A 26,722-nucleotide genomic window follows, 5' to 3' on the forward strand; every position below is an offset into this window, starting at 1 on the left:
GAAAATGATTGATTGTACAATAGTAAAGTCTTAAAACTTGATCATTTCTGCAATGCTGCGTCATAATGCCTTGTGTTGCGCTACCGAATGTGACGTAAGTTGTTTAACTCGTATTTTCTCGATTACAGAGTTTACGTAATACTGTAGTTAATCTTTCTTGCATTCTACCTTCTGGATAATTCTATTGATAAAATCTTATAAATATGAATACAGTTCTCGTGATAAAAGATAGTTGACGTGAGAACAGGCAACGGAATTGTGGACGTGTATTGGTTTGGTGGATAGTGTGGGATAGTATTTCAATAAGCTGAAATACAGTGAAATTCGCTGAAGCTTACATGTATTTGTCCCATTGACTATTTCTTTAAGAAAAAGATTCCATACACCATTGTAATTGATGTCCATTATGTGAACCAATAAAAATCTCTTTGGACCACTAAACATTCCAGGTGGACCACCAGTGGCGCAAATTGTTATATTGTAAATTTTGCAGGAGCTTACATGACCTTAAAAGGACATCTACCCCCCGCTTCCGGAGCCCCTGTCGGTTCCACTGTAGATGGGCTATTGTTAATGTGAAAATTATTTGTACCAGTATTTTTTTATAATTGACAGTTTGAAGTTTGTTTTGTTTGTTGGTGGGCCAAAAGTAGGCTTACAGTTATAAAAAGTAGGGTTTGGGTCTAAAAGTAAATTTATTGTTTTCATGTGAGTAGCCTACTTTTACATTTCAAGAATGCTCGTTATATCTTACACAGAAACTGTTTAATCTCTTAAGTGCTCAAAATGTCCTCCACCAACATTGTAATCATTTCGACGCTTATTCTCGGACGGGGACAGCTTTTTTGAGAGCTTAACCCTGGCAGTTTTGTATACTTGTAGAGCAGCATTTCTTAACCTTTTCTGACTCTAGCACCCTTGTAAACAGGCTTAAACAGCCTAGCACCCCCTAACTATCGTTAACAAACTACTAGCCTACAGTGGCGGCCAAAAGTTTAGTAAAGGCCGAAATTTTGACATGCTTTCAGATCGCTGGCGACATACGTTGTAATAAAGTTTCTTGTTGTCTAACAAACTGTGGTGCTGTTTTGATTCAGGATTTGGTACTTGACTTTCATTTACCAACAGAAATTCAATTATAACCATATGTAGGCTAAGTGAATCAACTCTCTTAAAACGACAGCACAGTTTGTTAGACAACAATAAACTTTACACTAGGCCTACAAAGTATACCACCAGCGAGCAAAAACGATATCAAAATTTCGGCGCTGCCATTAAACTTTGGCATTATTGGAAGGAAAACAATGTAAAAAGGGTCTCGAGAGTCTGTTCACGTTCTGCAGTTGGATGTTTCAACTAGTGTTGCCGGAGTCTAGCAGGCTTCAAATTTGAGTTGCAAGAGACGAAATGGCAGGTCATAAGCTGGGCCCGGTCTGGTCCTCCACGATTGTCCAGGAATGCAGTAAAGCCATAGCCTACTTGACATATTCGTCACACCATTTTCGAATTTGCTGATACTGGCAGAAAGACGAAAAAATGCAGAAAAGTAAAATGGCATTTTTTTGATATTATACTGCATGCATTTAGCACCCCCTACAGTCTATTCCAGCACCCCCGGTTAAGAAACGCTGTTGTAGAGGCTTTGAATAACTGACGCAGGCCCGGTCACCAAGATTGACAGGGTGAAGTTTCCGATTGTTGAAGTGTTATTGGCGGGGATTATATCCATTCATCATCATCATTTTCAGCCTGTGAGAGCCCACTGCAGAGCGTAAGCCTTCCCCTTTTCATGCCAATTTACATGATTATGTGCTAGTTGGTACTAATTGGTTGTATTGCATTGTTTGTCAATGTCGTCCCTCCATCTTACTTTTGGTTTTCCTTTCTTTCTTTTGGTTTCTTGTGGTGTCCATGTTGTTAATTTTTTAGTCCATCTATTGTCCTGATATCCATTAGGGGATTATAATTATTATATCCATTAGGTGCCTCAGAACGAAGAGCAGTCCTTACAAGGCGTTGCTCAAGCGCACACCTCGAGAGTCGAACCAGCGCCGCTTGATCTTGAAGCTTCGTCGTTCACAAAGTTACGAGCTAACCAACAGAGCTATCGGGACGGAAAGTTTTATGCTGGCGAACCTTGGGCAAACTTCTTTGTTGTAGTTAAAAAGGCAAACGGTAGGCGAATCTATACCACCAGCTCGATTAAACCTTTTTTACATGGCGCTGATACAGTAGCCTACTATCGTGAAAATGTGAAGAACGGTCTCATTCACAAAGTGACGGTGTTAAGCTATGGTAGTAATAACCCAGACAGCAAAATCTGTCAGGGAATCACACGCTTTCATGAGCACTGCAATTGTGAATTCGTGAAAAAGGAGAAATAAAGTTTCAGGAACGTGTCATCATATTTACATTAATTAAATCACAAATTATATTTTCTGCATAGTTACAAGTAGGGTACCCAGACAGCAAATCAGTGAATGAGAATTACTGATTTGCCGTCTGGGTATGTTATAAAATAAGCCTATTGTGCGTTTATAAATATCACAAAGCTGGCCTAACGTAGTAGGCTACAATTCTACACAACAAGTGATTGTATACTGTATAGTGTATAGGCTACATCGTGGACGTTGCTATGCTATTATAGCGACGTCCACGGCTACATTGACGTCCATTGCAATGTTTTACAGTTTTGTAATTTTCTAACAGGAATTCCTTGACTTGGATAGGTAGGCAAACGGAAATTAAACAGAAAAATTCAGTGCATGCATTAACAGGTTCAAGCAATACTTGTTAAAAGAAATTCACTGTTCGTATTACACCAGAAAGCGCTCATATCTAAGCCAATCGAAATGCATATTACGCCAATAACACAAATTCAAACCAACAATCTTCGGCCGTCAATCCAATTATTTTTCTTAATGGCTCCAGCAAAGAACATCTTAAAGTTTTATAAAAACTGTGATTTTGCAAGATCTCCAAAAGCAACATGTTTGCCTCAACTAATCAATACGCTATTTCTGACTACAAATATTAGGTTTGCTGGTGGTCCTAAAACTTTGCTTTGTGCCTTTTATGCATATATTATAAGCAAGTCTTGAAACGTTCTAACTTGCCACAGTTTTTATCGTTGATTTGATTTTCCTTTAATGACATTTCCTAATCAAATATCTGTTTCAAGCAATAAAAAATAATAATTGCACCGGAATTTGAGACAGCTTTAAAACAACAAAACAGTGAGTAAAATATACTATAACAGCAGTAGTACACAGCATCCAGTACATTAAAAAAAAACATGTAGCCGTTGATACATAACTTTTCTGCAAGCATTTGTTTTTATATATTGCATTGTAGTTCAATTGGCAATTAGTGATATTGCTTCACATAATATACTTTCTGTTCATGTCCATTGATGGATGACATTGAACCAGTTTGTTCTACCTTGTTCTTGGATTTTTTTTTCTGCAATTTTGCCTGTAGGCCTATGATGTGGATAGTAACAGAAAGGGTGGAGGGAGAAAGTGTAGATTATAAATCACAAAAACTGATAAAAACTTGGTTCAGAACAAGTAAGGAAAAACAGGTAACTAATAAATAAATTTGGCAAGAACAAGCTCAACTGTTGGTTTATTGTGACTTATCATCTTGAGAATCATCTGAAGGCTTTTGCTTCAGAGGAATATCTTTCGGAGAGTCATCTGAAGATTTCTGTTTCAGGGGAATATCATTCGGAGAGTCATCAGAAGACTTTTGCTTCAGTGGAATATCATTCGGAGAGTCATCTGAAGACTTTTGCTTCAGGGGAATATCATTCGGAGAGTCATCAGAAGACTTTTGCTTCAGGGAAATATCATTCGGAGAATCATCTGAAGACTTTTGCTTCAGTGGAATATCATTCGGAGAGTCATCTGAAGACTGTTGCTTCAGGGAAATATCAATCGGAGAGTCATCAGAAGACTTTTGTTTCAGGGGAATATCATTCGGAGAGTCATCCGAAGACTTCTGCTTCAGGGGAATATCATTCGCAGAGTCATCAGAAAACTTCTGCTTCAGGGGAATATCATTCAGAGAGTCATCCAAAGACTTCTGCTTCAGGGGAATATCATTCGGAGAGTCATCTGAAGACTGTTGCTTCAGGGAAATATCAATCGGAGAGTCATCAGAAGACTTTTGTTTCAGGGGAATATCATTCGGAGAGTCATCTGAAGACTTTTGCTTCAGGGGAATATCATTCGGAGAGTCATCAGAAAACTTCTGCTTCAGGGGAATATCATTCGGGGAGTCATCTACAGACTTTGGTTCTTGAGGAATATCATTCAGGGAGTCATCCGAAAACTTTTGTTTCAGGGAAATATCATTCGGGGAGTCATCTACAGACTTTGGTTCCTGGGGAATATCATTTGGGGAGTCATTCAAATATTTTTGTTTCAGGGGAATATCATTCGGGGAGTCATCCAAAGACTTCTGCTTCAGGGGAATATCATTCGGGAAGTCATCTGAAGACTGTTGCTCCTGGGACATTGTTTTCGGAGAGTTAATTGCAGATTTCGGTTCCAGGGAAATATCATGCGAGGGTTCATGCAAAGACTTTTGTTCCTGGGGCATGATATTGGGAGATGCAATTGCAGACTTCGGTACTTCAGGAATATTATTCGAGGAGTCATCTGAAAACTTTGGTTCGTCTAGAATATCCTTTAAGGAATAATTTACAAGGTTAGATTTTTGAGATATATTTCTTTGAGAGTCAATTGTAAGTTTGGGTTCTTTTAGGACCTTATTTTGGTAATCCTTGATGGAATATTCCTGAAAAACACCATCAGGATTGTCATTTAAAGATGTCTGTTGTTGTGAGCTATTATCTTGAAAATTATTCGTCTGATGAATTTGCTATGAAGTAATCATTGAAAAGGTATGTAAATTAGACCCTTGCTCGTTTTTTGACAAAAATATCTAGGTTATTATTAGCTTAGTTGAGAAGGAGCGATCTTCCTGGCGTCAGCATACCTGACTACTCACTATAGAACAGCGAGCATTGTGTTTCGCTAACCATACCGGGGTAGCCTCCACACTAGTCATCAAGACTTTTCCCAAAAATATGTGTTTCTCAGCAGTCGAGTGTAGCAAGAATTGACAGCGATAGACACATGTTTCGCCCATGAGGCAGGGCTCTTTATTTATTTTTTTTACAAAGGTAGGGATTCAATTGACTGACAAAAGCAGTGGTTGAGAACTATGTGGCATGAATTAGTGGTGCGATACTGATGAGCCCAAGCTCATGGGCAAAACACGTGTCTATCGCTGTCAATTCTTGCTACACTCGACTGCCGAGAAACACTTATTACTAGCTTGACGATTAAAGATGATGCCGTTGTTGTCTTCATTTGATTTAACCTGCGTTTAGGAAAAGTGAGCTAAATGACACTATCGACTTAATTATTAAATATTATGTTATTGTTTCTGGCAAGTTGAACAATTGGAATTTAAATTTCTTTTTGGTTCACAGGTTTCTCCACCTGACATCACATGACTTAACAGCATAATATCTGCTCTTTTGGAGTAAAATAAGCTACATGCTATCACAAGGTGTTGCAAGTGATAGTTACAGAGTGAACAGAAAGTCCTTAGACAACTTTTAGACGATTTATTAATAGAAAATAAATAAAATTTCATCAAAAAGTATCACAACGAGAGCTTACAATACTAGGAATAAATTTCTTTATTTATCTTTAATATGGGCGCCCTTCACTTGGATAACTCTCTCAATTCTTTGTCGGAAGTTTTCGACCGAGTCACGTAGCACATCCTGGGGTATTTTGGCTCATTTTCGCAGAAGTGATTGTTTCAGAGCATCAACGCTTGAGTAGCAACGAAACAGGCCTTTGCCTACAACAACGACTACACACAAAAGTCAATGGGATTCAAATCAGGCGAGGGATGCCGCATTTCCTTGCTCCAGAATCTTGGAAGTTGACGTGAGCACCAGTCCTGAGTCTTTTTTGAGGTGGTGCACCATCTTGTTGGAATGTGCAGGGCTGATCTTTGTAGTTTTTCTTCATCTCTTCAAGGGATGGAACCAAAATATCGTTGATGTAGCGATCTGAATTGATTTTAACTTCTAGTTCCACGAAAATTAGAGGAGACTTCGAAGTTTTGAAGATGGCGGCCCACACCACGACAGAAGACGGGTTTTGACGGCGGTAAACTAACTGTACTTTAACATCTGTTGAAGACTTTACATTAATTCTGTCATTCTGATTATTCAACTGAGCTTTAATTGTGAAAAGTTTTTCGTAAGAAAAAAGGATCTTCTTGCCCTGCCATGCCTGCCTTCAGTTCTCTGAGAACAATCTGTGCTTTCAAGTCTCTTTTATTTTGGAAAGGTGAAAAGAATTGCTGTTTTCTCATCTTGTAAGGAGACGACTGAAAATCCTTTTCCACAGTGGTTTTCATTAAAGTGGTGCTCACATTCATGTCTTTGGCCATTTGAGAGATGGCTCTGTTTGAGTTTCTCCTCACCTTTTCTCGGACAGCCTTAACTACTTTGTTCGAGCAGTGCGAGGTCTTCCACTCCTAGGACGGTTTTCAGATGTACCAAGTTCTTTAAATCTATTCACAGCATGGTAAACAGTAGATTGGGAAACTTTTAAGAGCTTAATGATCTCAAACTTGGTTTTCCACGCGCGATGGACCTGAATAATGGCTTCTCTTTTGCTCATTTTAGACCTTATAATTATTGCACACAATTAGACCTAAATTTTAGAGAGTTTAGCAAGATATTTAGCATACTAAAAGGCATACAAGTGACATTCAATATGTTTACTCATAAAATGAAAAAAAGTGCTTTCTATTCACCCTGTAGAAATTGTTCAGAAGTTCCATGAATATGACTTCGGATTTCTTCAGGGGCTAGATCAAGTAATGTCTAGCTGTCTAACATGACAGAACACAGAACCATGTTGCTGTAAAACTACTAAACATCAAAATGGATTGGTTTTGAAACTATATCCTCGGACTGACAAAGCTCCTGATAAGCTATTCCAGGTAGTTTTGCATATACTTGGAGAGGTTTTGAACCAGTGCTGTATAGCCGGTTACCGAGATTGACAGTGGTGAAGTTTCCATAGTTGTTGAAGTGCTGTTGTCTGTGAGCTATTCCGTTTACTAGATACCGCAGAATGGGAAGTTGTCCTGAAATACCGTACGTTGCTCAAGCGCACACCTGGAGAGCCGAACCCGCGTCACGTGGTCTTGAAAACGACGCTTAACTACTGAGCTAACGGGACGGACGAAAACGAAATTCAAACTTGAAAAAAAACATCGCGTGCTAAATTAGGAACTGTAAAAAGAAACTTTATGGGAGCAAAGAGAAGTGTGAAGAAATGCACCATGAAGAATTAAACTCTACAAGCACCATTGCACAGTTAGCATTCAGCATCAAACAACTTTAAATTCATGCAACAAGAATTTACAATAGATTTTTGTAAATAACGTTTTCTGTAATCATTTTCAACTTTAAGAATACAGTAGTATTGCTCAAAGCTATTTCATGATCTGAAGTTTCATTATGTAATGGAATACTATAATGAAGTTATGGAATACCTGCAAAATGATATTTTTTGAGAAGCTTAAATTTGAACACTCTTTTATTTTTATCAATGCAAGATTCAAGACCTTGTTTTCTTTAGCCAAATTCCCAGAAAGTATGCCTTCCTATGACAACCTAAAAGTTTAACTCCTCCACCCAGTATGTTTTTCTTTAGCTTATGCAGCCTAAGTAGAGTTTCTGCAAATATTCCGCATACCTTAAAAGAAATTAGTATAAAACTTTCTCTGAAACCTTTGTTGACCACAAGCAAATTCTTGCCGTTTTAAGAGATCGATTAAAAAGAAGCGTATCTTGGATGTTTTAAAAAGTTTCTAGTGATTGTTGCAATTTAATTAGATTTAAAAAAGTTAGAAAAAGTCAGTCATGTCCCGTGACGTAGTCAGGATGGAAATTTTAGGCAAGCAGACAACAATTTTTGGGCCGGCAAATAGTTGTAATGGCTAAAGCAAAATATATTTTAAAACAGAGTTACAGCAGGTATCCTACTGGAACACGTTTTCAATTTAGCTGAAACAATGCATGCATGATGTAGTTTAATTTGAGCACTTTGGCAAGGTTGGCGCCGGTAGTACCATCTTTTGAGCTTAGGTTCCACAAATGGGAAAACGTCACATGGAGGTATAGATCTCCGTAGCCATACCCAGTGTACCTACTGCACCGAGGAGGCCGGTGTGCACTGCCTGTAGTTATGATGTAGTTTATATACATCATAACGTTATATGATGAAGGCCTACGAAAAATTTAGACGTGAACGACCACTATATAAAATGTGATAATGGAATGGTACGACAAATAATAAGAAATGTTAAAACCCTAGGCCATGGCCTCCTGGAGATGCGGCCTGATTTGTCACATTTTGATTACAGCTACTGCTAGTGCTTGACTGACATTTTTTGAGATGTTTTTACTTTTTGTGGTTTCTTAATGACATAAAACTTTTTTGTTGCCTTTGGGAAGCAATAGCAAATGAGAAAAAGTAAGTTGAAAAACGCTAAATCAGACTGTTATTGAAAATTAACAGTCTGACTAAAATCTTCGAAATCAAATTTTCTTTGTTTTTGAACATGTGAGGATGTTAAAGCCTATTGTGTCAACTGGGGAAAAGAATAAAGAAAGCGTAAAAATCTAATTTTTAGAAAAATTTATTTAAATGTTCGCTCAAAGTTAGAAAAACCTGGAAATTTCTGCAAAATGTGACAAATCAGGCCGTATCTTTAGGTGGCCATGCCTAGGCTAATAATAGGCTTACATATTATGCAATGATGTGATTTATGATAAAGAATAAGCAGCAAACTAACACGAAGTAACTTCAACTAATGCAACGGCTTTGAACGTTTTTAAGTCTGGGACCTTATAGCTACTACGTGCAACATCATTGCTTTCTGGCTCGTCTTCGCACTGGCGTCGGGCTCAACTATGCAAGATTGAACTGTGGTATCTCTCTCTACCTTAAAATTCTTTAAGTTCCTTAACATCTGTTATCCTAAAATAAAGCTCTTCGAAATCATTCCAATTATATCAAGAAACTGTTTGCTTCAGAAGGATTGTCCTCCATCTTCGACTCTTGGGCAGTTGTAGGGTAAACTAACCAATGAGAGCATTTGAAAGGAGTGTGACGAGTTGACAACTTTGATTAGTCACATTCAAAATAAATAAATTTAACATAACATTTAGCAAAGATGACTCACTAAAACATTGCGTTTCCATTGATGAAGTTTTAAAATTGGTTTGTAAGGGCGATCACATTGGATAGGAATCTTAACTTAAGGACATAGCGAGAAAAATAAAACGGGTAAATTTTCACATTAATCAATGTTCAAAAATCAGATAAAAAACAATATCATTTTTTGGGGAAAGATCAAGTTTCGGCTGGAAAATTGCCTTTTTAGCCCCCTCCTGTGACAACGTTCCTGGTCGTGTCTGGTTGAGAAAACGTCGAAATACATACGGATTATCACTTGTAACACCTTATGATAGTTTAACTTATTTTACACTGGAAGAGGGTATCCTGTTTTTGAATTAAGTATGTTACCCAGTCACTGAATTTTTAGATATCGGATTGCTTCCAGCGATTCAAACTAGATTGAACTGGTAGTCAAAATAATTCATTTTAACATTCGTAGCAGGTAACAAACCCGAAAGAGGTCGTACATGCGTATAACAAACATGAAGGAATAACAGACTATCAATACAATAGGCTGCGCTATTGTAAATGAAGAAACAGGAAAGAAGCATTAGATATGTCAGATATTAAACAATCGACACATTGTATGCTGACTGTTCATCCTGTTCGCAAAACAATACGTGGAAGAATCAGCTAAATCATATAGAAATAAATGCGATAATTGTATGGTGGTTTGACTGCAGTTGAAAACAATACCATTTCTGCAAACGCAATACAGCACACAACATATGATTGATCAATACAATATTAAACCATAAGATATAAAAAATATCTTTGTTTCTCGCTGAACTAATGGAACATAGCAACATATATCAATAATATTATATTTTGTAGTTTTGGTGAAGCTGCATACTAGGAGCTAGGGTGTCCGGTAATTTCATCGTGGTAATTTCACATCGCATGGTAATTACATCGCAGTATATCACATCGTCAGGTAATTACATCGCAGTATGAGAGCTGCGTAGGCTACCAGCTGCGTTCTTGCCCAGCTGCGTTCTGCGGCTACCACCTACAAGGGTAAGGGTTATGCGATGTAATTACAATGTCTGTCTTGCGATGTAATTACAATGCCATGACAATGTATGCGATGTAATTACCATGTGAAGAAATTACTGCGATGAAATTACCACGATGAAATTACCGCGATGAGATTACAGTGAATCAGGAGCTAGGGCATAGTGGCAACGTACAGCAGCGCTGACAGTGGATCAAGACATAATTTTGGACCCGGCCTGGAAAAATGTTAGGGGCCCGAGGAATTTTTCAGAGGCCTCTGAAACGTGAAGAATTCAGTGCGTACTCTTGAAATTATTTGATAGTTATAATGTGGTTGCATTGCATTCAATCCATTGCGTGTTTTAGAAACAACATCTGCTTTTTGAGGTAAAACTACATTTTCTCTCGATGTGTTTTCTAGAATTTCATGTTTTCATACGTTTTTTTAAGTTGATTGATTCCCGGGGTGGGGGCCGGGAGACTTATTGGCACTGGGCCCAAATTATCTTCTTCGCCGCCCTGGCAGCACATCTTGTCGTTGATATTGTAAAAAACCTACCACATCGTTGACTTGGTGTTGACGTTGTAAAAGATCCTCGTTTTTGAGATTCAATAAATTATTATACTTTCCTTTTGATCCAGATACAATCTCTTTCAAATTGAATACTGGAGTTTTTCTGAAACACAAAAAATTAAACTGCATACGAAAACTCAACAGTTTGCCGCCAAGTATAGTCTAAAAGTCCAAAGCCATAAGCAAACAAACGAGCAAAATCTGATAATGCGTTTGATAATGCAATTTTGAATTGAAAACCAAGGTGAAATTATTGAGCTATCAGCTCTGATAGAAGTGGAACAAATATTTTCAAAGGTTGTTGAATAATGATGGTAGGAATCTTTATCCTCGGACTGAGAAAGCTTTTTGCAAGCTCAATCCTGGCAGTTTCGCGGAGTTGTTAAGGGCTTAAACTATTGAAGCAGGCACAGTCACCACATTTGACAGAGTAAAGTTTCCGCTTGTTGTTATTGTTGTCTGTGAATTATTCCTTCTACTAAATGCCGCTGAACGGGGAGCTGTCTCTAAGATGCGTTGCTCAAGCGCACACCCCGTGAGTCCAGCACTGCTTGATCTTTCATAAAGTCAGGCGCTTAACCAACTGAACTATCGGGGCAGATAAACCTAGGTCGGAATAAATCAGCAAATATCAACTCAAGCTACTTTGTAGTTTAAAAAAAAGGGCCAATAATCATCACAAATATCATCTTGTGACACCACACATACCACAACACAAATACTTTGCAGTAACACTAACAATATTACAATTCCTACCTCACACTACAATATATTTTACAAGTGCTAACTTATTTCTAACGAGAACTACAACATAAAACACACATCAAAGCAAATGGACAGCACAAAGAATAGGACGCTTTGATCAAACCATCACAAAAATCTTTGCTAGTTTGAATTTTTTGTCCACCTCGATAGCTCAGTTGGTTAGCGCGTGACTTCGTGAACGAAGAAGTTTCAAGATCAAACGGCGCTGATTCGAGTCTCGTGGTGTGCGCTTGAGCAACGCATTCTAAGGGTTGCTCTCCATTCAGAAGCACCTAATGGATGGAATAATTCCCAGGCAACAACACTTCAACAATCAGAAACTTCACTCTGTCAATCTCGGTAACCGGTCCTGGGTCAAAAGCCTCTACAAGTATGCGAAACTACCAGGAATAACCTATCAATGCTTTGTCAGTCCGAGGATAAAGATTCAAAACCAACCAACCAACCTTTTAGTACGAAACTACTTGCACATTGACTTACTTCATTTTGATTTCATTTATTTTTGTTTGAAGTTGTAATATTTCCGATCGAAAAGCATCATTTTGAACATTTAGGGTCTTCATGGCTTCGTTCATCCTTTGCTAAGCAACAAAACAAATATCTTGCTATTTCGCATATGGGCAGATGAAAATGGCGATTTGTAACAAAAAATAAAAATCAGTGCAGTGGTATTTTCGGTAATTTGAAAACTATCACAGAAACAATCACAACATATTTAACTGTAGTATTAAACGTTGGTAGCCCTGGGTTCGATTCCAGGTCGGGTCATACCAAAGACTTTAAAAAGAGTACCGATTGTGCTCTTTCTTGCATAACGCAGTGAGGATAAATCGGGTAATAATCTGATGACATATCACCCTCTTCCAATCTGCCTTGAGCCAGCATGGTAGCAGTACGGCTCATAAAATCACATGGAGCCCTGTCAAGTAACCCATGTTGATGCGCAGTCTGTTGCAAGCGGAGATAGCGAATGATTATTATTAGACGTACAGGTTACAGCCTATGTGAAAAAATTCATTTGATTGTTTTCGAAAAAATGTTTTTTCAAGCAATAATTCTTGTCTGTCACACAAACCATTAAGCTTCATTTTCTAAACCAAATTATTCCACCCAGCTGCAGCCCACATGTAATAAATGTGAAATAGACTTGACCGGCATTCAGACAAAAATATATATCAAAATAGAACAGGAAAAAATTTGAACACTCAAAGGCGTTAAACTAGTTCATTCAAGTATTTAATAAGCCGTTTTCCCACTAGACGTCCTCACAAGTTTTTGAAAAGTATTTTATTTTAGCAAGTTTTAATGCAATTCAACGTCTGCAAACGTTGAATCAATGTAAAAACAACTGATTTTCTATCTGAGAAGTTTTAGGCTGGTTGTAAATTTTCTGCAATAGCGTGTAGACTGCGACACCTAAAGACATAGGCAAATACAATGAGGTTAAATAACTCAGTTTTCACTGGTGTCCGTTTATTTGACAAAGTAGCCGTAAGGACATAATGACGTTCCCAGATCTAGTTTAATGTGCAATATCAGTCACTGCTGGTAACAAGACAATTTGTGACCAAGCCCAGTTTTATTACTTGACTGGGTTCAAAAAAAGTTGTTGATTGGAACTGTTTTTTTTTTTCGGTCATTTATCGGTCATTAACCGATTTTTTAGCAAAATGTGCGAAAAAAATATAGTCAATTCGGTCAAAATGTCCGAAAAAAAAAAGTTGTATCAGCTACTTGAAAGGAAATATTTTCATTAGAAAAAATGACCGAAATAAATAAAAAATGACCGAATTTTTTCAAGTGATTTCGGACAAATAACCAAAAAGTTTCAGCAAAAAAAAAAAACAAAATTGGAAAAATATTGGGTTCCGGGGATCTGGAGTTCCCAAAAACTTAAAGAAACCAGCGCGTCTTCTTGAGACTACCGCATATGATTATATTGTGGTTGCAATTTGTCACAATCAAGGTGCAAATGCCTCGCGATGGCTTGCTTTGTATCTTCAACGAATGTGCTATTTTCATTATGGAATTCTGGTGCGTTGTGTTATTATCGGTTATGACCTGAAGTAACCTCTGATTGAGAAATTTGTATTATGTAACGTATTTCTAGAATCATCTGTAAGCATGCAAATCTAGAAGGTTCTGTTGTTTTTCATGATTTCTGAGCGTCGTTTGTCATGACGTCATAAGGTTGTTTATCAGTAAATGTCCGATTGCGAAATCGTTATTATGTAAGAATCTTCTTGCGAACGTGACCTTCTAGAGACTTCTGTTGTTTACCTTTTAAATGCTACGTGACCGAACGATGGTTCTTTATGATGTAACCTTCTCGAAGTTACTGGACTGAACAGCCAACTATAAATAGTGGTGTAGTTTGTATTTCTGATTTATTCTGATGATGATGCTGAGATTATTATTATGGTGATTATTATGATGATTATTATTGAGTTGGTTATGAGAGTTGTGCTATGAGTTGTGGATCGGTAGTTGATGCAGAAATTAGAGTTATTTGAGAAGCCGTTCGTTAAAGTTCTTCAAGAAGTCAGATTATCATTTCGCTAGTAGAATTATTCGACATTTAATTGACTGCTTTTCGGTTGACCCATTAAACTACGTCATTGAATCTTTCCAAGTCTTTTTCCTGGTAAGAGATAGAAAGAAATCGTGACACAATTTTTAATGTCTCAGTGCTTGACTGTATATATTCAAGAAAAAACTGTTCATGGGAAAATATTAAAAAATTGAAACAGCACACAAGAGAATCTTCAAAGGCAGTAGCAGATTAGACTCAGAATTGTCAAAGCTTCAGGTTTATAGCGAAAACACGGCTACTGAATAGTGAAAGTGAGCACATAAAGAAAGCATTAATGGGTCCAATGAAATAATAGTATCCATATAACTAAATACCAAATTTTCTAGACAGAATTTCTTTTTATCTTCAGTTGCTTTTAGGTTAGTCTTGGCTTGCAACAAGGTATCTGGAAGTATACAAAACAAAATCACTAATCGAACATTATTTCAATTTTATTTGAAAGCAAACTGGGGAATCAGGCTTTTAAAAAATGTATTTGAAAGATATCGCTTTGGTTATATTAAGCATTTATATTTATTAAATGGCTTGGCAATTGGTAGTTTCCATTACAAGATGTAAGACTGACACTTTTAACAGTCAAGTGCAAGCAACAACACTGTGTCTGCGTGAATCGTGGCGACATTGGCACCGCCCAAGGGAATGTGGCTGTGTCTTTGGCAGGACACTTAATGGCTTGAAGGTGGACAGTGGCCACCGGACAGAAAGATCTTGGGTTCCCGTCCATTTAATCCAAAATCTTAAAATCACCGTAGGCGATGAGCCAGAGCTACTAATAATTATTCCCAACAGTCTTGGGTCCTAAAAATCAACAACACTATTGCAGACAAGAAGAATTTCTGAAATTTATACCTTGAGCCGAAGTCATTTCATTTTTAGCTTCATTGATATCTTCTTCCAATATTTCTTTCGCAGATTGGATTTTGGAAAGTTCACCATAAAGAGTTGTACTCAAGTTGTTTAGACGTTCAGTTGCTTCCTAAATCATGACGTACGACTTTGAAAATTCCATAAACAAAAACAAAGCAATTTAAAAGTGCAACATATCTTTGCGTGTCCTGAGCAATATGTTCCCACACGCAAGTAACTAAGGCTGAATTTTAACTCTTCCAAACAGAATACTAACTGTAAATTATAATAACCAGATATCTCCAGAATAGGCTTTCATCAACAACTAGGCTACACTACATCCATGCACACATTACCGAACATTCTTTTGCGGCCGTTTTCATTTCTTGTTGACATTTCTTTTCATTTTTTCTTGCGCTTTTAACAAGTTCTACACAAAATTATAGTCAATAACAAGTCAGCGTTTACATAAGTGTAGCCTATATCACATAGACGTGGTAAACGAAAGCATAGGTTAATGTAATCTCTTCAAAATACACCATGTGATAAGCTACATTTTCGTTGCTGTGCATTTGGTATCAGAATTGTTCAAAATAACATAAAATACAGAAAGTGAGAGTTCTAATCAGTGGAACAAGCAAAAGTCAAAATTGTTTTACACATTTTTTTACAAAAAAAAATTTCAAAAGCATTTGTTTTGCAAAAATATATAACAACATTTAAACAATAAATGGTATTACTACTACAAAAAGTGGTCAGTGCCAAGCGAAAAGTCAAGCAGAGCGATTTACATCAAGTTTAGTTACAAGTTTACTAAAAACCTTAACAGCCTGTTTCATCTTATTAGGATCATCAAAAGGATCTTATTCACATTTTTGCTAACATTGCAAAATCAACTCCTCTCTCTTTGCAAACTCTTGGCCAATGCTGAGCACATTAGATTTTATGAAGGCACAATAGAGTACAACCACTTTATCCAAATTGTGAAGGTATGCATGTACTTATTGCAGATTTGTAACCAACACTTGAACAGAGATGTGAGGTGTTTTTAGTGCTCGTGTTTTAAAAATAATCGTTTTTTTTTGCACCAACAATCTGTCTAAAATTTAACTGTTGGAGTACAATTTGTACTTTTACTTCCCTGAAATATTTGTTCTGATATGATATGATATAATCAGGACATCGACAAGTTTCAAGTTTATTAAATTTAAATTGAAAGAACTTCAATTTGTCAATTTAGTGTGGTACCACCTACTTTTTTTTTATCGATTGTTAAATTGTGTCAGTCGACTAGATTGTAAACTCACCAATTAGACTTTAAAGAACATCGTAATACTTTATATAACACTCATCATAATAAGCTATATGGAATGAAAGAAATAACAGAAATAAAAGAAATAAACAAACTAATAAAATAAATTAAAACAAGTAACAAAAGAGAACTAAACAACATGAGATGTTCTACTGGTGCAAATTAAGCTAAACTATCACAAGATGTATCCAGTGACAATCTGCTTTTATTCCGTTTCGTCAATCAGACACGACCGACTTCTTCAGGGGGCTAGACCAGGTAGTGACTACCTGTCTAGAATGGCAAAACACAGAACATATTGCTGAAAACAACTAAACATGCAAAATGCAAATTCAACATTTGAACAAAAACTGGATGAGGATGACTGTTAACATGGTCACCGCTGGGACCGAACAACCCTGATCACTGGTAGCACTTAAAGTTGGGCAGTTCATTGGTAGCATTTTCGGGAGCAAGTCTTTTAGGCGCAGACAGTTAGGCGCTGGTCAAATAGGCGCGCACACTGTGGCGTCTGGATATTTAGGTGCGGAGCACTGTGGCGCCGTTCATTTAGGTGCTATTTGTAGTAAAGTCTGCAGATTGTATTATACAAGCTTGGCAGGTAAGGCAATGCCTTTCACACAAATGTTATATTGAACAGAAAAATATGTTGTTTTGTTAATGCGCGTGCATTTATTTGTTGTTAGTCCAGGTTTGTGTCGGTGAAAGCCTTATCAATAAATTATTCAAGTTTTCGAATTTGACTGAGTTCACTTTTAGTTATATAAGTCAAATAATAACTACATTAAACATCAGTAAAAAATATACCGTAGCCTATATTCAAGCGGGTGGTAGGCTTGAGTGAAGAGTAACTTAGTTTTCCATTAAAACCCACACTAGGTTTTGCCAAAGCTGAGCAGATACAATCTGCAGACTTTACTAGGAAATAGCACCTAACTGAACGGGCGCCACAGTGCTCCGCGCCTAAATATCCAGACGCCACAGTGTGCGCGCCTATTTGACCGGCGCCTAACTGTCTGCGCCTAATAGACGTGGACCCGCATTTTCTGAACATGCGACCACACTCCTGACTTACAGAACTTAGTCAAAACTGCAGCAAACTAATTTACAATACGCTATTCAGTAGCTATGATTCAACACTTTCTTTTGTAGTTCTTTGTTATGATAAATGAACACAGCTATTATATACTTGAAACAATGTATGAAACGATTGGAAATAGTGTAAAAAACGAAAAAAACAAACAAATAAAACAAAATAGTAAAAAAAAAACGTTTTTAACCATCTCTACACTTGTATAAAACAACTTTACGAATACAAAGTTATACCTTCACACCGAACGATTTCGACTTCATCATCTTTAACCTGCCGCAACAATTGTTTGCTTTTTTTGTCTAGTCTTTTCATGCAAACGGTGTTTCGAAAATTTAATCTTTCTTGAGCTGTCTGAAATGAATGAAGACAAAAACCAATCATTTACGTTGCAAGATCAAGGTAAAAAATATTTCTAGAAACATAGCAAAAAAATAAATTTCCAATTTACACAAAATTGCTTGATGGTTATATTAGTGCTGCTGGATAAAGAATCCGTCTTTCTCAAACTATTTCACCAGCAAACAAGTATGTGCGGACGCGGTTCAAAATGTATGGGGAATAATTAATAGAGTTAACTGTTTCAATAACTATCATGGGATAATACAATTTGGGTAGAGAGGTAACTCTTTTAAACCATAAACAGACATATGTCTGATCATGGGATAAGTTAGACAAAAGTTATATGGGTAGGCGATTTTAAAGATTTTTAAATACAGACAAAATGTAGCAAAAAAGAAAAGTAAAACTCAAGCAAACTCCGTCTCCAAAAACTTTATTTCAATATTATGTGAACTTCTCGTGTATTGGGTGGTGGAAGTCAGTTAATTCCATCAAGGCGCTGTAGCCATTGGACTGTGTTGCCAGCAAGCACGGTGAGATTAACATTTCCATCTAGAGGTCGGTTGATGGATGATGTATTATACAGTTTGTGAGTCTGGTCCACTTACACAAGATGGTGATTCGGCAAGACAAGATTGTAACATATTGCTGTTAAAACGTCCAACTCTACCACTCATGTACCAAGGCGGTTGAGTTTTACTCAAGCTTTTTGAGCAGCTCTGATCCAGGTGTTGAGGGGAGTGTCCGTTGTTCTGGTCTGGCATTTTTATCTTACCGTTTACTCCAGACTCTTTGGAGGTTAAGATTGAAGACATAGATCCCCTGAATGTTGTTCCTTAAGAACCATCCCTTAACAGGGTTGGTTCTTGAGGATTTGATCTGGATGGATTGAGGATTTTTTAAAAGTACATGCAATTGTAATCTACAACCAAAAATATGAAATTTGTGAATGACTACAAATCATAACTTGCCACAGTCCCATGCAAACTTTGCTACACTTCAATGCACAGCCTCGAATGCCAGGGATTGGGTTTGCCACTGGCAACCATGAAAAACGTGACATTGAAAAATATTTCTTTCCAAAACTACAAGCAGTTAATTTCTCTTGGCTTTGTAATGATACAATGTAGTTGAAATCGCTAGTTTTTTTCTTCTCAATTGATTATTAAAAAAATAACTTCATGTAAACATGGCTGATTGTAGAACAATAATAGCGAAAATGAAACTAAACATGACCCAATATGAGCAGTGAAAATGGTATAAAAGCTGGTAACAATAAATGAAATATTGAAAATCTAAGAAACAACATTATTAGTAAAGAAACTGGTGAATAAGTTTAGGATAAATATTTAAACAAGGTTTAACTCACTTCCATCTTGGTCATCACATGTAGACAATAGATGATTAATATGACAGAGAGGCAGAACGATACTTTGAAAACAAGTGAAATAGCTCCACCTCGCAGAGAAACTGTAAATATATGAATAGAACTAGTGAACAAAAAGATATAATTCGTAGAAAATATATTTGGATGATTTGGTTGTGAACCTTTATCCTAAGACTGACAAAGCCTTTGACAAATTATTTCTGGTGGTTTTGCATGCATGTGTAGGGGCTTTTGACACAGGGCAGGTTGCCGAGATTAGCAGAGTGAAGATACCGATAGTTGAAATGTTGTTGTCTGTGAATTGTTCGATCCACTAGGTGGCGCTGAATGGAGAGCAGTCCTGAAATGCGCTGTTAAGTGCACACCCCGAGAGTTGAACCAGCGCCGCTGGATCTTGAACCGGGCACATAACCACTGAGCTACAAGGCGGACTGTATTTGTTTAAACCATATGACCAAAAACGTGGATATTTTTTGCCCAAAATGGATAGATCAAGACCTGTCAACCTAAGATAAATTTACCCCCACGGGATAAGTTCGAGTTACCTTGGACCTACATTTGCAAAAAGAAACTATGCACTTTTTTTCTTATAAAACCAAACCATACAATTTTTGAATATGAGAAAATAATTTCTGTTGATGTAAGATTGACAAACGAGTAATTAAAATCTTTACTAGGCCTACTATGTATTGCAATGGTGTGCGAGAAAATGATTCAGCTATTATTTTCATTTTCTACAAACGATTATGCGGCTTTGCAGAAGTTTGGTTTTACCTTGGGTATTTTGTTAGCAGGCAAAAATTACAGATACTCCTTCCAGAACACAAATCCTCACTCAGCAAAAACTTTGGAAAAAAAATGTTTATCAGTGCACTGGCATATCTTCCCTATCAGACATTTTAGGCTGTTGAATCATGGAAGACTTGCAGATGTACGTATAAAGCGTAACTGTTATTGACGCTTGTGATAAAGTTTAAAGGTTTAGTGTGAACCAAAGTTATAGGGGAGAAGAGTTTAAAGTGGAAATCCTGCAAACTTTCTAGTATTTACCAATAAAAAGTTATTAAAATAATTATTTTGATCTGCATGTAGCAGGTCGGAATGGCCCGTTTCGGTGAGTCCGATCCCTTAACGGGGGATTTTTTCAATTTTTTTTTTTAAATTATCGGGTACCGTAGCCTAATTATCATTGCCGTTTTAGGGTTAGGGGTTAGAGGTTAGGAACTCACCGAATCAGACTCACCAAATCGGACTCACCGAATAGTAGCAGACCCGTAGCAGGTAGCTTTCTCAAACTTTCTGTCTTGAAACTAATAGAAACTGAAAATCAAAACCAGCCCAAACGTAGTCATTGGTTGTTGTAATTGGCTCTTGATATATATCATATATTAGACCACATTTGGATAGCCTATGCAGTTTAACGCTTCTATTTGTTTTTGTAACAATATTGGAGAATTAGTGGCCTACAGTAAACAATATGCAAGCCAATTTTATCTTCAAAAGCTGTCAAGTAGCAAATAAGCTAAAAAGAAAATGAGAACAGGTCTGTGATAACTTATTGCTTTATTATTATAAATAAAAGAAAATTGTTACCAGCAACTGTTGTGTGCAGTTGTTGGCATAGTGATCCAGAGTAGATTATATGCACAGAAACAACAAAGTTTTGGTTTAAAGTCCCATCCACTAATTAAGCCCAAAATTGTTTATTACCAGAGTGTAATCAAGAATCAGGGACTATTGTAGGACTAAAATTTTTATCTTGAAACTTCAGATTTAAGTTTAAGGTTATTGAATGGTTCAGTAACAGCAATTTCAGTAATGATACAAGTCAATGGGTATTTACAGCCTGCATCAAGGGCACAAATGATTTTGTATTATATAATATATAAAAATATGCCCTGTTTATTTGTATCCACTATATTATTATTTTATAAAAGCTTCAAACAATAAAAGTTTGTAAATAATTATATACACCGGGGGTGGCCAACTTTACATCGATTGCAATCAATTAGAAAATTTCTTCACTACTAGCAAGTTACCAGTCGATGATGAAATCAACAAGCAAATTTTTCTTCTGTAACACCTTTACTATAAATGGATGTACATTTATATATCCCACATTTACCGTCGTCATCGTCGGCTCAAGCTCGCATTCAAGCATTCGTTTTGTCTTCAACCTGTTGGATAAGGCTTTGGAGGAATAGACGTAAGCAAAAGTCATATTGTAGATGGAAGGAGGGGAACGTGTTTTTTAGCTTTTCTTTCTTATTCGCAATGCCAGGGTTACACTTACAACTCTGTAGAAATTCCATGACAGTTTCAAACAGCGAATAAAATTGTGCAAGTCAATTTCCCTTCAAAAGCCACCGTACTTCGGTGTAGAGTAGTATGCGCTCAAAAGCTTCATCATTCTCATTGCACAATCGTTTGAATAAGCGTGTATTCAGAGTGTGCGCTATAATTTCATTCACTGCTTTGATGACAGCCTTCAAAGATAGATTAAGACGAATGCTCGATCAAAATACTCTCGGATTGTAAGATCGGATTTGGTTAATCACAGTGCTTCATAGCAAGTCATGCGTTACGACTTCAACAAACTTGTAAGGCACTGCGAAGCGACATTGCCAACATAATTGCCAAAATATCTGCCACAGAGCTCTTATAGTCACCGCCTTCTTTTGTATTTCTTTGGAGCGAAACATGACAAAAATACTTTGCAATCCTCTTCTTGTAACTGCCCCGATTTACTCTCAGCACCCCCCAATTGCTCACTTTACAGCCAGCACCCCTTTCATGGTCGCAATTCGCAAACACCCCCAGGGGCGCTGGCGCCCACGTTGGGAACTACTGCACTAAAGGGTTAAATATCGTAGCTTTTTTAAGATACAGAGTGTACTGACACAACTTGCTTGAAAAAATTGCCTTAAACATCACTGCCTTTCTAGACAAACCGTGAACTTACAATTAAAAACATCACCTTGTTTTATTATTAATACTACTTTGCAAACCACTCTAAACGAAAAAATACAAAATTCTGTAATTTCTGATTTATCATTAAAAAGTCTCTTGCCTTTGCAATATCTGGTAGATTAACTAGGCAGTCAATCTTTCAATACTTTGATTGATTAATCCTATACACTTACACACATATTGTGCTGTTACAGCAAAAAAATTAAACAAATAAAAACATTGTTGAACTAACCTGTATCTGATATTTTGTAATAGTTTGAAGTCATGATGAAAAATTTAAAGCAATGGCTGATTCAAAAGACGTTCTCATAACAAGGATGTGAAAACTTATGCTAAGAAAAGATTGGTACCGTATGTAAGAGAAAGGAAACAAATTACTATATCGTCAGCATAAAACAACTGATGAGGTTTCCTGCATAGCATAGAAAATTTTTAGGAGCTGGTATACAAGTCCCCCCCCCCCTTGGCAACTCATGACAAAGAGGAATTGACCAAAACATGTGGATTGAAGTGTGTGAACAGTAAAGCAAAGGTAAAGTAGTTTCACCCTATATGTTTGGTTGAGTCCTGTCTTTGTCGTGAGTTACCAAGGGGGGGACTTGTATACCAGCTCCAATTTTTAAATATTATTTTAATTAACAAATAAATATAAATAGAATAGCCTAGTTTATTAAAGTTCAACAAGCAAACATAAAGTTTTGTCAATTAAAACAGATACAAGGTGATAAAAGGTACAATCACTTGTTCTTTAGAGCTAGTGACTTTCGTTTATAAACATGCTTGAACTTGCCACCAGTGAATTGTGTAAGTCAGAAATTAACACTATAAAGCAGCGGTTTCCAAAGTCCAGCACTCAAAGGCTTTCAATCTGGTGCAGTGCACACAAGCTTAAAGTCTTCACTAGTACTACAAGTAGCTTAATAATTATTTTGTGTCCAGCAAAGATCAAGTTAATCTACTTTTAGCCTCTCACTCCAAATTCTGTATTTCTTGAAATATTAGAACTTTTTATACATCAAAGAAGCAGTTTTATTAATTGCATTGAAGCATGTCGCTGATTAAAGAAAACAGAAATATATATACAAACAGGACTATTGTTTTTCGTGCTATATATATATACTTTGAAATGAAAAGTTTGAAGTTTTTCAATTGTTTCTTAGAAGGCAATTAAAATACCTTTTACAGTTTTCCTTTGTGTTGCTACAGTGAGGTGTCTGTTGCTATCTGCATAATTTATTTTATCTGTTATAATCATACACTGTTTGCTTGAAATGTTGTGTGTGAAATCTGTCCCTGTGACATAATAGTGCTGATCAATGATACCACTTGACAAAATATAAAAAGCCACTAAGTCATTATTTTTCAAAAACAATGTGAAAATACTCATTGCTATAACTTTTAGAGAGAAGATTTTGACTGACATAAAATGAATTTAAATTTATTCTAGCCTAAACTGTTTATAACTATATATCATGACTGTCTTTTGTACAAATTAAACTTTGACATAAAGGCAAAATCTTCCTATTTGTAGTGCTCTAATTATGAAGATTTCAGCAAACTATTGAAGTATAAAATACTCAATCCAAGACTGCACATAAAATCCAAGCTATTCAGTCTGCTTATCTTTAAATTCAATAACTGCATAGCCAAGTTGTGAGGGCCCTGGTTGGTTACAGCACTCGAAAGAATACTGGTACAACAACATTGAAGAGCATGTGGCTGTGTCCTTATTAGGATATTTAATGGAATACCGGAAGGTAGAAAAGAAGATTGGCTTCCTTACCAACTTGTCTACTGAATCTAAATCATCAACAACAATGTCTTTGAAGTTCTGTAGTAGTAAACTGATGGAGGAGATCTGCCTGACTATCTGAGCGGCTACTATGCTGCGACGACCCTTTGTCCATTACTAACTTAGTTGGTCTGTCTGCACTGTCTAAGTACCAAAGGATCGGTCAACAATCTCAATACTTTATTAGAAATCGATTGCATGAGAGGCAGTAGCCGCCACATCTTCAGTCTCGTATGAATATTGATTTCTAATAAGGTATTGAGACTGTTGACCGATCCTTTGGTACTTACTTACACAGTGCAGACAGATCATCAACAACAAGGCGCAAGTCTGGATAAAACAATTTCTTCAAATTGATCAGTCTAAGCACTTATATAGCATACCGGTAGCCTACTGGTATAATATAATATATTTTTGGATTGGAACAGACATTTTGAAAGCTTAACATTGTAGACGATTTTAAAGATTACCTCAATACCTTTACGGGTATGAAGATTAGAAGTTAGGATTATTCAAAAGTGGTAAGAAAAAAATAAACATGCCATTATTGGCTTTCTTGTCTTCTAATATATACACTTAACATAAATTTTTAACCATACAAAGCTTTGTTTGAATAAGGTCTTCTTGCAAATGAACATTTAAATCTTCTTACTTAAGTTGAAATAATGTCTTCTTGAATAATGCCTTCTTGCAAAATATTAAAATTTTAATTAAATTGAAAAAAATTGTTTCCAATTGAAATAACATTACCAGTGAATTAATCTACCATTGAAATTCCATTAATCTAGCAGCTTTTTCTAAATTCAAGAATTGGATAAATCGTTTCACCATCCTATACTAAGTCCCCATCCTATACGCACGGTTGCTGTTGCTTTGCTATAATGCAAAATAAATTGAATTGAGCATATCCTGTCATTCCTGTCTCCATCCAACCTTCTTCGAGTTAGGCTATTGATCGGAAAAAACTCTCTATAAAGGGACAGTCCCTAAATGTTGCGATGTTGTTAAAATTTTAAGAAGAGTACCGGTATTGTAAGTTATTGAATGCTTGTGACTAGTGGCGAACGCAAGACATTCTTGACGGAAGAGTGAAGACCATTTCCAAAAGTCATTTATTTTTTTAGAAAAGCGTCCATTTTCTAATAATAAGATTACCACCCTGACTATACAATAACGATATTACTTTTTGCACTTGCAGCCAGGGGCGGATCTATCGGGTGGGCCTGATTGGTACAGGCCCACCCAGATTGACAGTGGGCCGACCCAAAATTAGATTCATGAAAAAAAACATATTAATGTTTAACACTAGAACAACCAAGTGGCACTGAATAGTCTGTGGCATGATATTTCACAGCATGATACCACTTTGACAGCATCGTAAACAGTTTACACAAAGGGCGTGGACGTGATTGCTTCTCATGAACGCAAGCTGCCTTCGAAGTTTCACAAATCTGTTGTCACCACAACGCTGGGAAAAACGTCGGCTGTCAAGAGCAATGAAGATTTAAGGGCGCTGTGGAACTTTATTCTTGACCGGCAGATAACGGAGTTTATGGACGACACGTATAGATTAATGAAAGCAGCGGTCTCTTTCGCACCTGGATCTGCCACTTTAACGAAAAAATTATTCTAAATCGTCCATGTGCACTGTACCATCTGTATGGCATTGAGATCGCAGATGCTGAACATGCTGTATTCATTCAACACATCAGACGGAAAATGGATAGGGAAAACTTTCCTACATTAATGGAAGTAGCTTAGGCTACTGGACAGCTGCCCTACTGACATTTTCCCGAACACGAACAGTGTTTTAAAGACCATCATAACACTGCCTTCCACGTCCTGCAGCGTTGAGAGACTTTTCTCTGTAACAAACAGGATCCAAACGCGCTTGAGATCATCCATGCTGACTTGACGCCTTAACAACTTGACACTTTTGTCTTTTGAAAGACAACTCATTGACAGTTCGGATTATGATGACATAATCAACTTTTTTAACTCGAAACTTAGGAGACTCTGCCTTGTGTAGAAGCTCCGGTAACACTCTGCCTTGTGTAGAAGCTCCGGTAACACTAAGTTTTTGTATGCTGGACCACCGTGGCATTATTGGTGGAGGCCCACCAAGATATTTCCTAGGCTCACCCATAAATTACGTTTTGAATCTGCCACTGCTTGCAGCAGCTGGGGCTGCTTCAAATAGATTGTGCATTGAAAACAAATGATGTAAATATGAGAGTAGGAGAGTGGGGTTAGTCGGAAAGTTTTTTTTTTAAACTGAAATTTAAAACAATTGGTGCATAACCTGACAACTTGAAGCGGCTTAAATTATCATCTATGATGTCCTCTATCATACAACCAAAAATAAGTATTGAATCAATTCAGCTTTTAATGAAAATTTAAAATAAACAAACATACAATTGATTTTTCAACTAACCCCATGCCTGGGGTTAGTTGAAAAACGTCAGTTTAATGCCTACTAATGAACTGGATACTCTTTTTTCAACCAACAAACATTAACATGGGGTTGTAAGAAAATATGTTTACTTGCTTTAAAATTAAAATGCAATGAATTCTACATCTAATCATCGGAAAAACATTTTTTAATAAACGCATTGTTAAAACTTGTGATGCCGCATATATAGCACTTTCCAAGTTATTCAAATTAAAATTTTACAATGTATGTCTGCTTAAAACAAGTACATTGGAACTTATACTACTTATTATCATACCACGACGATATACTCGTATCATTCTACATAGTTATG

The 26,722-nt window shown here is 36.7% G+C and overlaps 1 protein-coding gene across 2 annotated transcripts; it reads right to left on the minus strand.

The window, feature by feature from the left end:
- Window positions 1-1,664: 1,664 nt before the first annotated feature.
- On the minus strand, window positions 1,665-22,566 carry LOC145776238 (uncharacterized). 2 transcript variants are annotated; one of them, XM_082587647.1, is made up of 9 exons: window positions 22,398-22,566; window positions 19,178-19,278; window positions 17,703-17,820; window positions 15,421-15,494; window positions 15,068-15,194; window positions 14,533-14,603; window positions 12,106-12,206; window positions 10,846-10,963; window positions 1,665-4,692 (listed from the first exon to the last, which is right to left on the minus strand). In XM_082587647.1, the coding sequence occupies exons 1-9, from the start codon at window positions 22,429-22,431 to the stop codon at window positions 3,628-3,630; spliced, it is 1,809 nt and encodes a 602-aa protein (XP_082443773.1). In that variant the 5' UTR covers window positions 22,432-22,566; the 3' UTR covers window positions 1,665-3,627. The 2 variants fall into 2 exon arrangements, with proteins under 2 accessions (XP_082443773.1, XP_082443767.1); XM_082587641.1 differs by having other exon boundaries at window positions 1,665-4,803.
- Between the last annotated feature and the right edge of the window lie 4,156 nt (window positions 22,567-26,722).

Source organism: Aplidium turbinatum, chromosome 1 (genome assembly GCF_918807975.1).
Source record: "Aplidium turbinatum chromosome 1, kaAplTurb1.1, whole genome shotgun sequence".
Lineage (NCBI taxonomy): Eukaryota > Metazoa > Chordata > Ascidiacea > Aplousobranchia > Polyclinidae > Aplidium > Aplidium turbinatum.

Excerpts from the sequence above, each read along its gene's own strand:
- LOC145776238 (XM_082587641.1), bottom strand. The coding sequence starts at position 22,431 with ATGACTTCAAACTATTACAAAATATCAGATACAG. Across the intron at positions 15,195-15,420 it reads CGGCCGCAAAAGAATGTTCG|GAAGCAACTGAACGTCTAAA; the intron begins GTAATGTGTGCA and ends GTCATGATTTAG. Across the intron at positions 10,964-12,105 it reads ATAAATGAAATCAAAATGAA|AAAAACTCCAGTATTCAATT; the intron begins GTAAGTCAATGT and ends TTTGTGTTTCAG.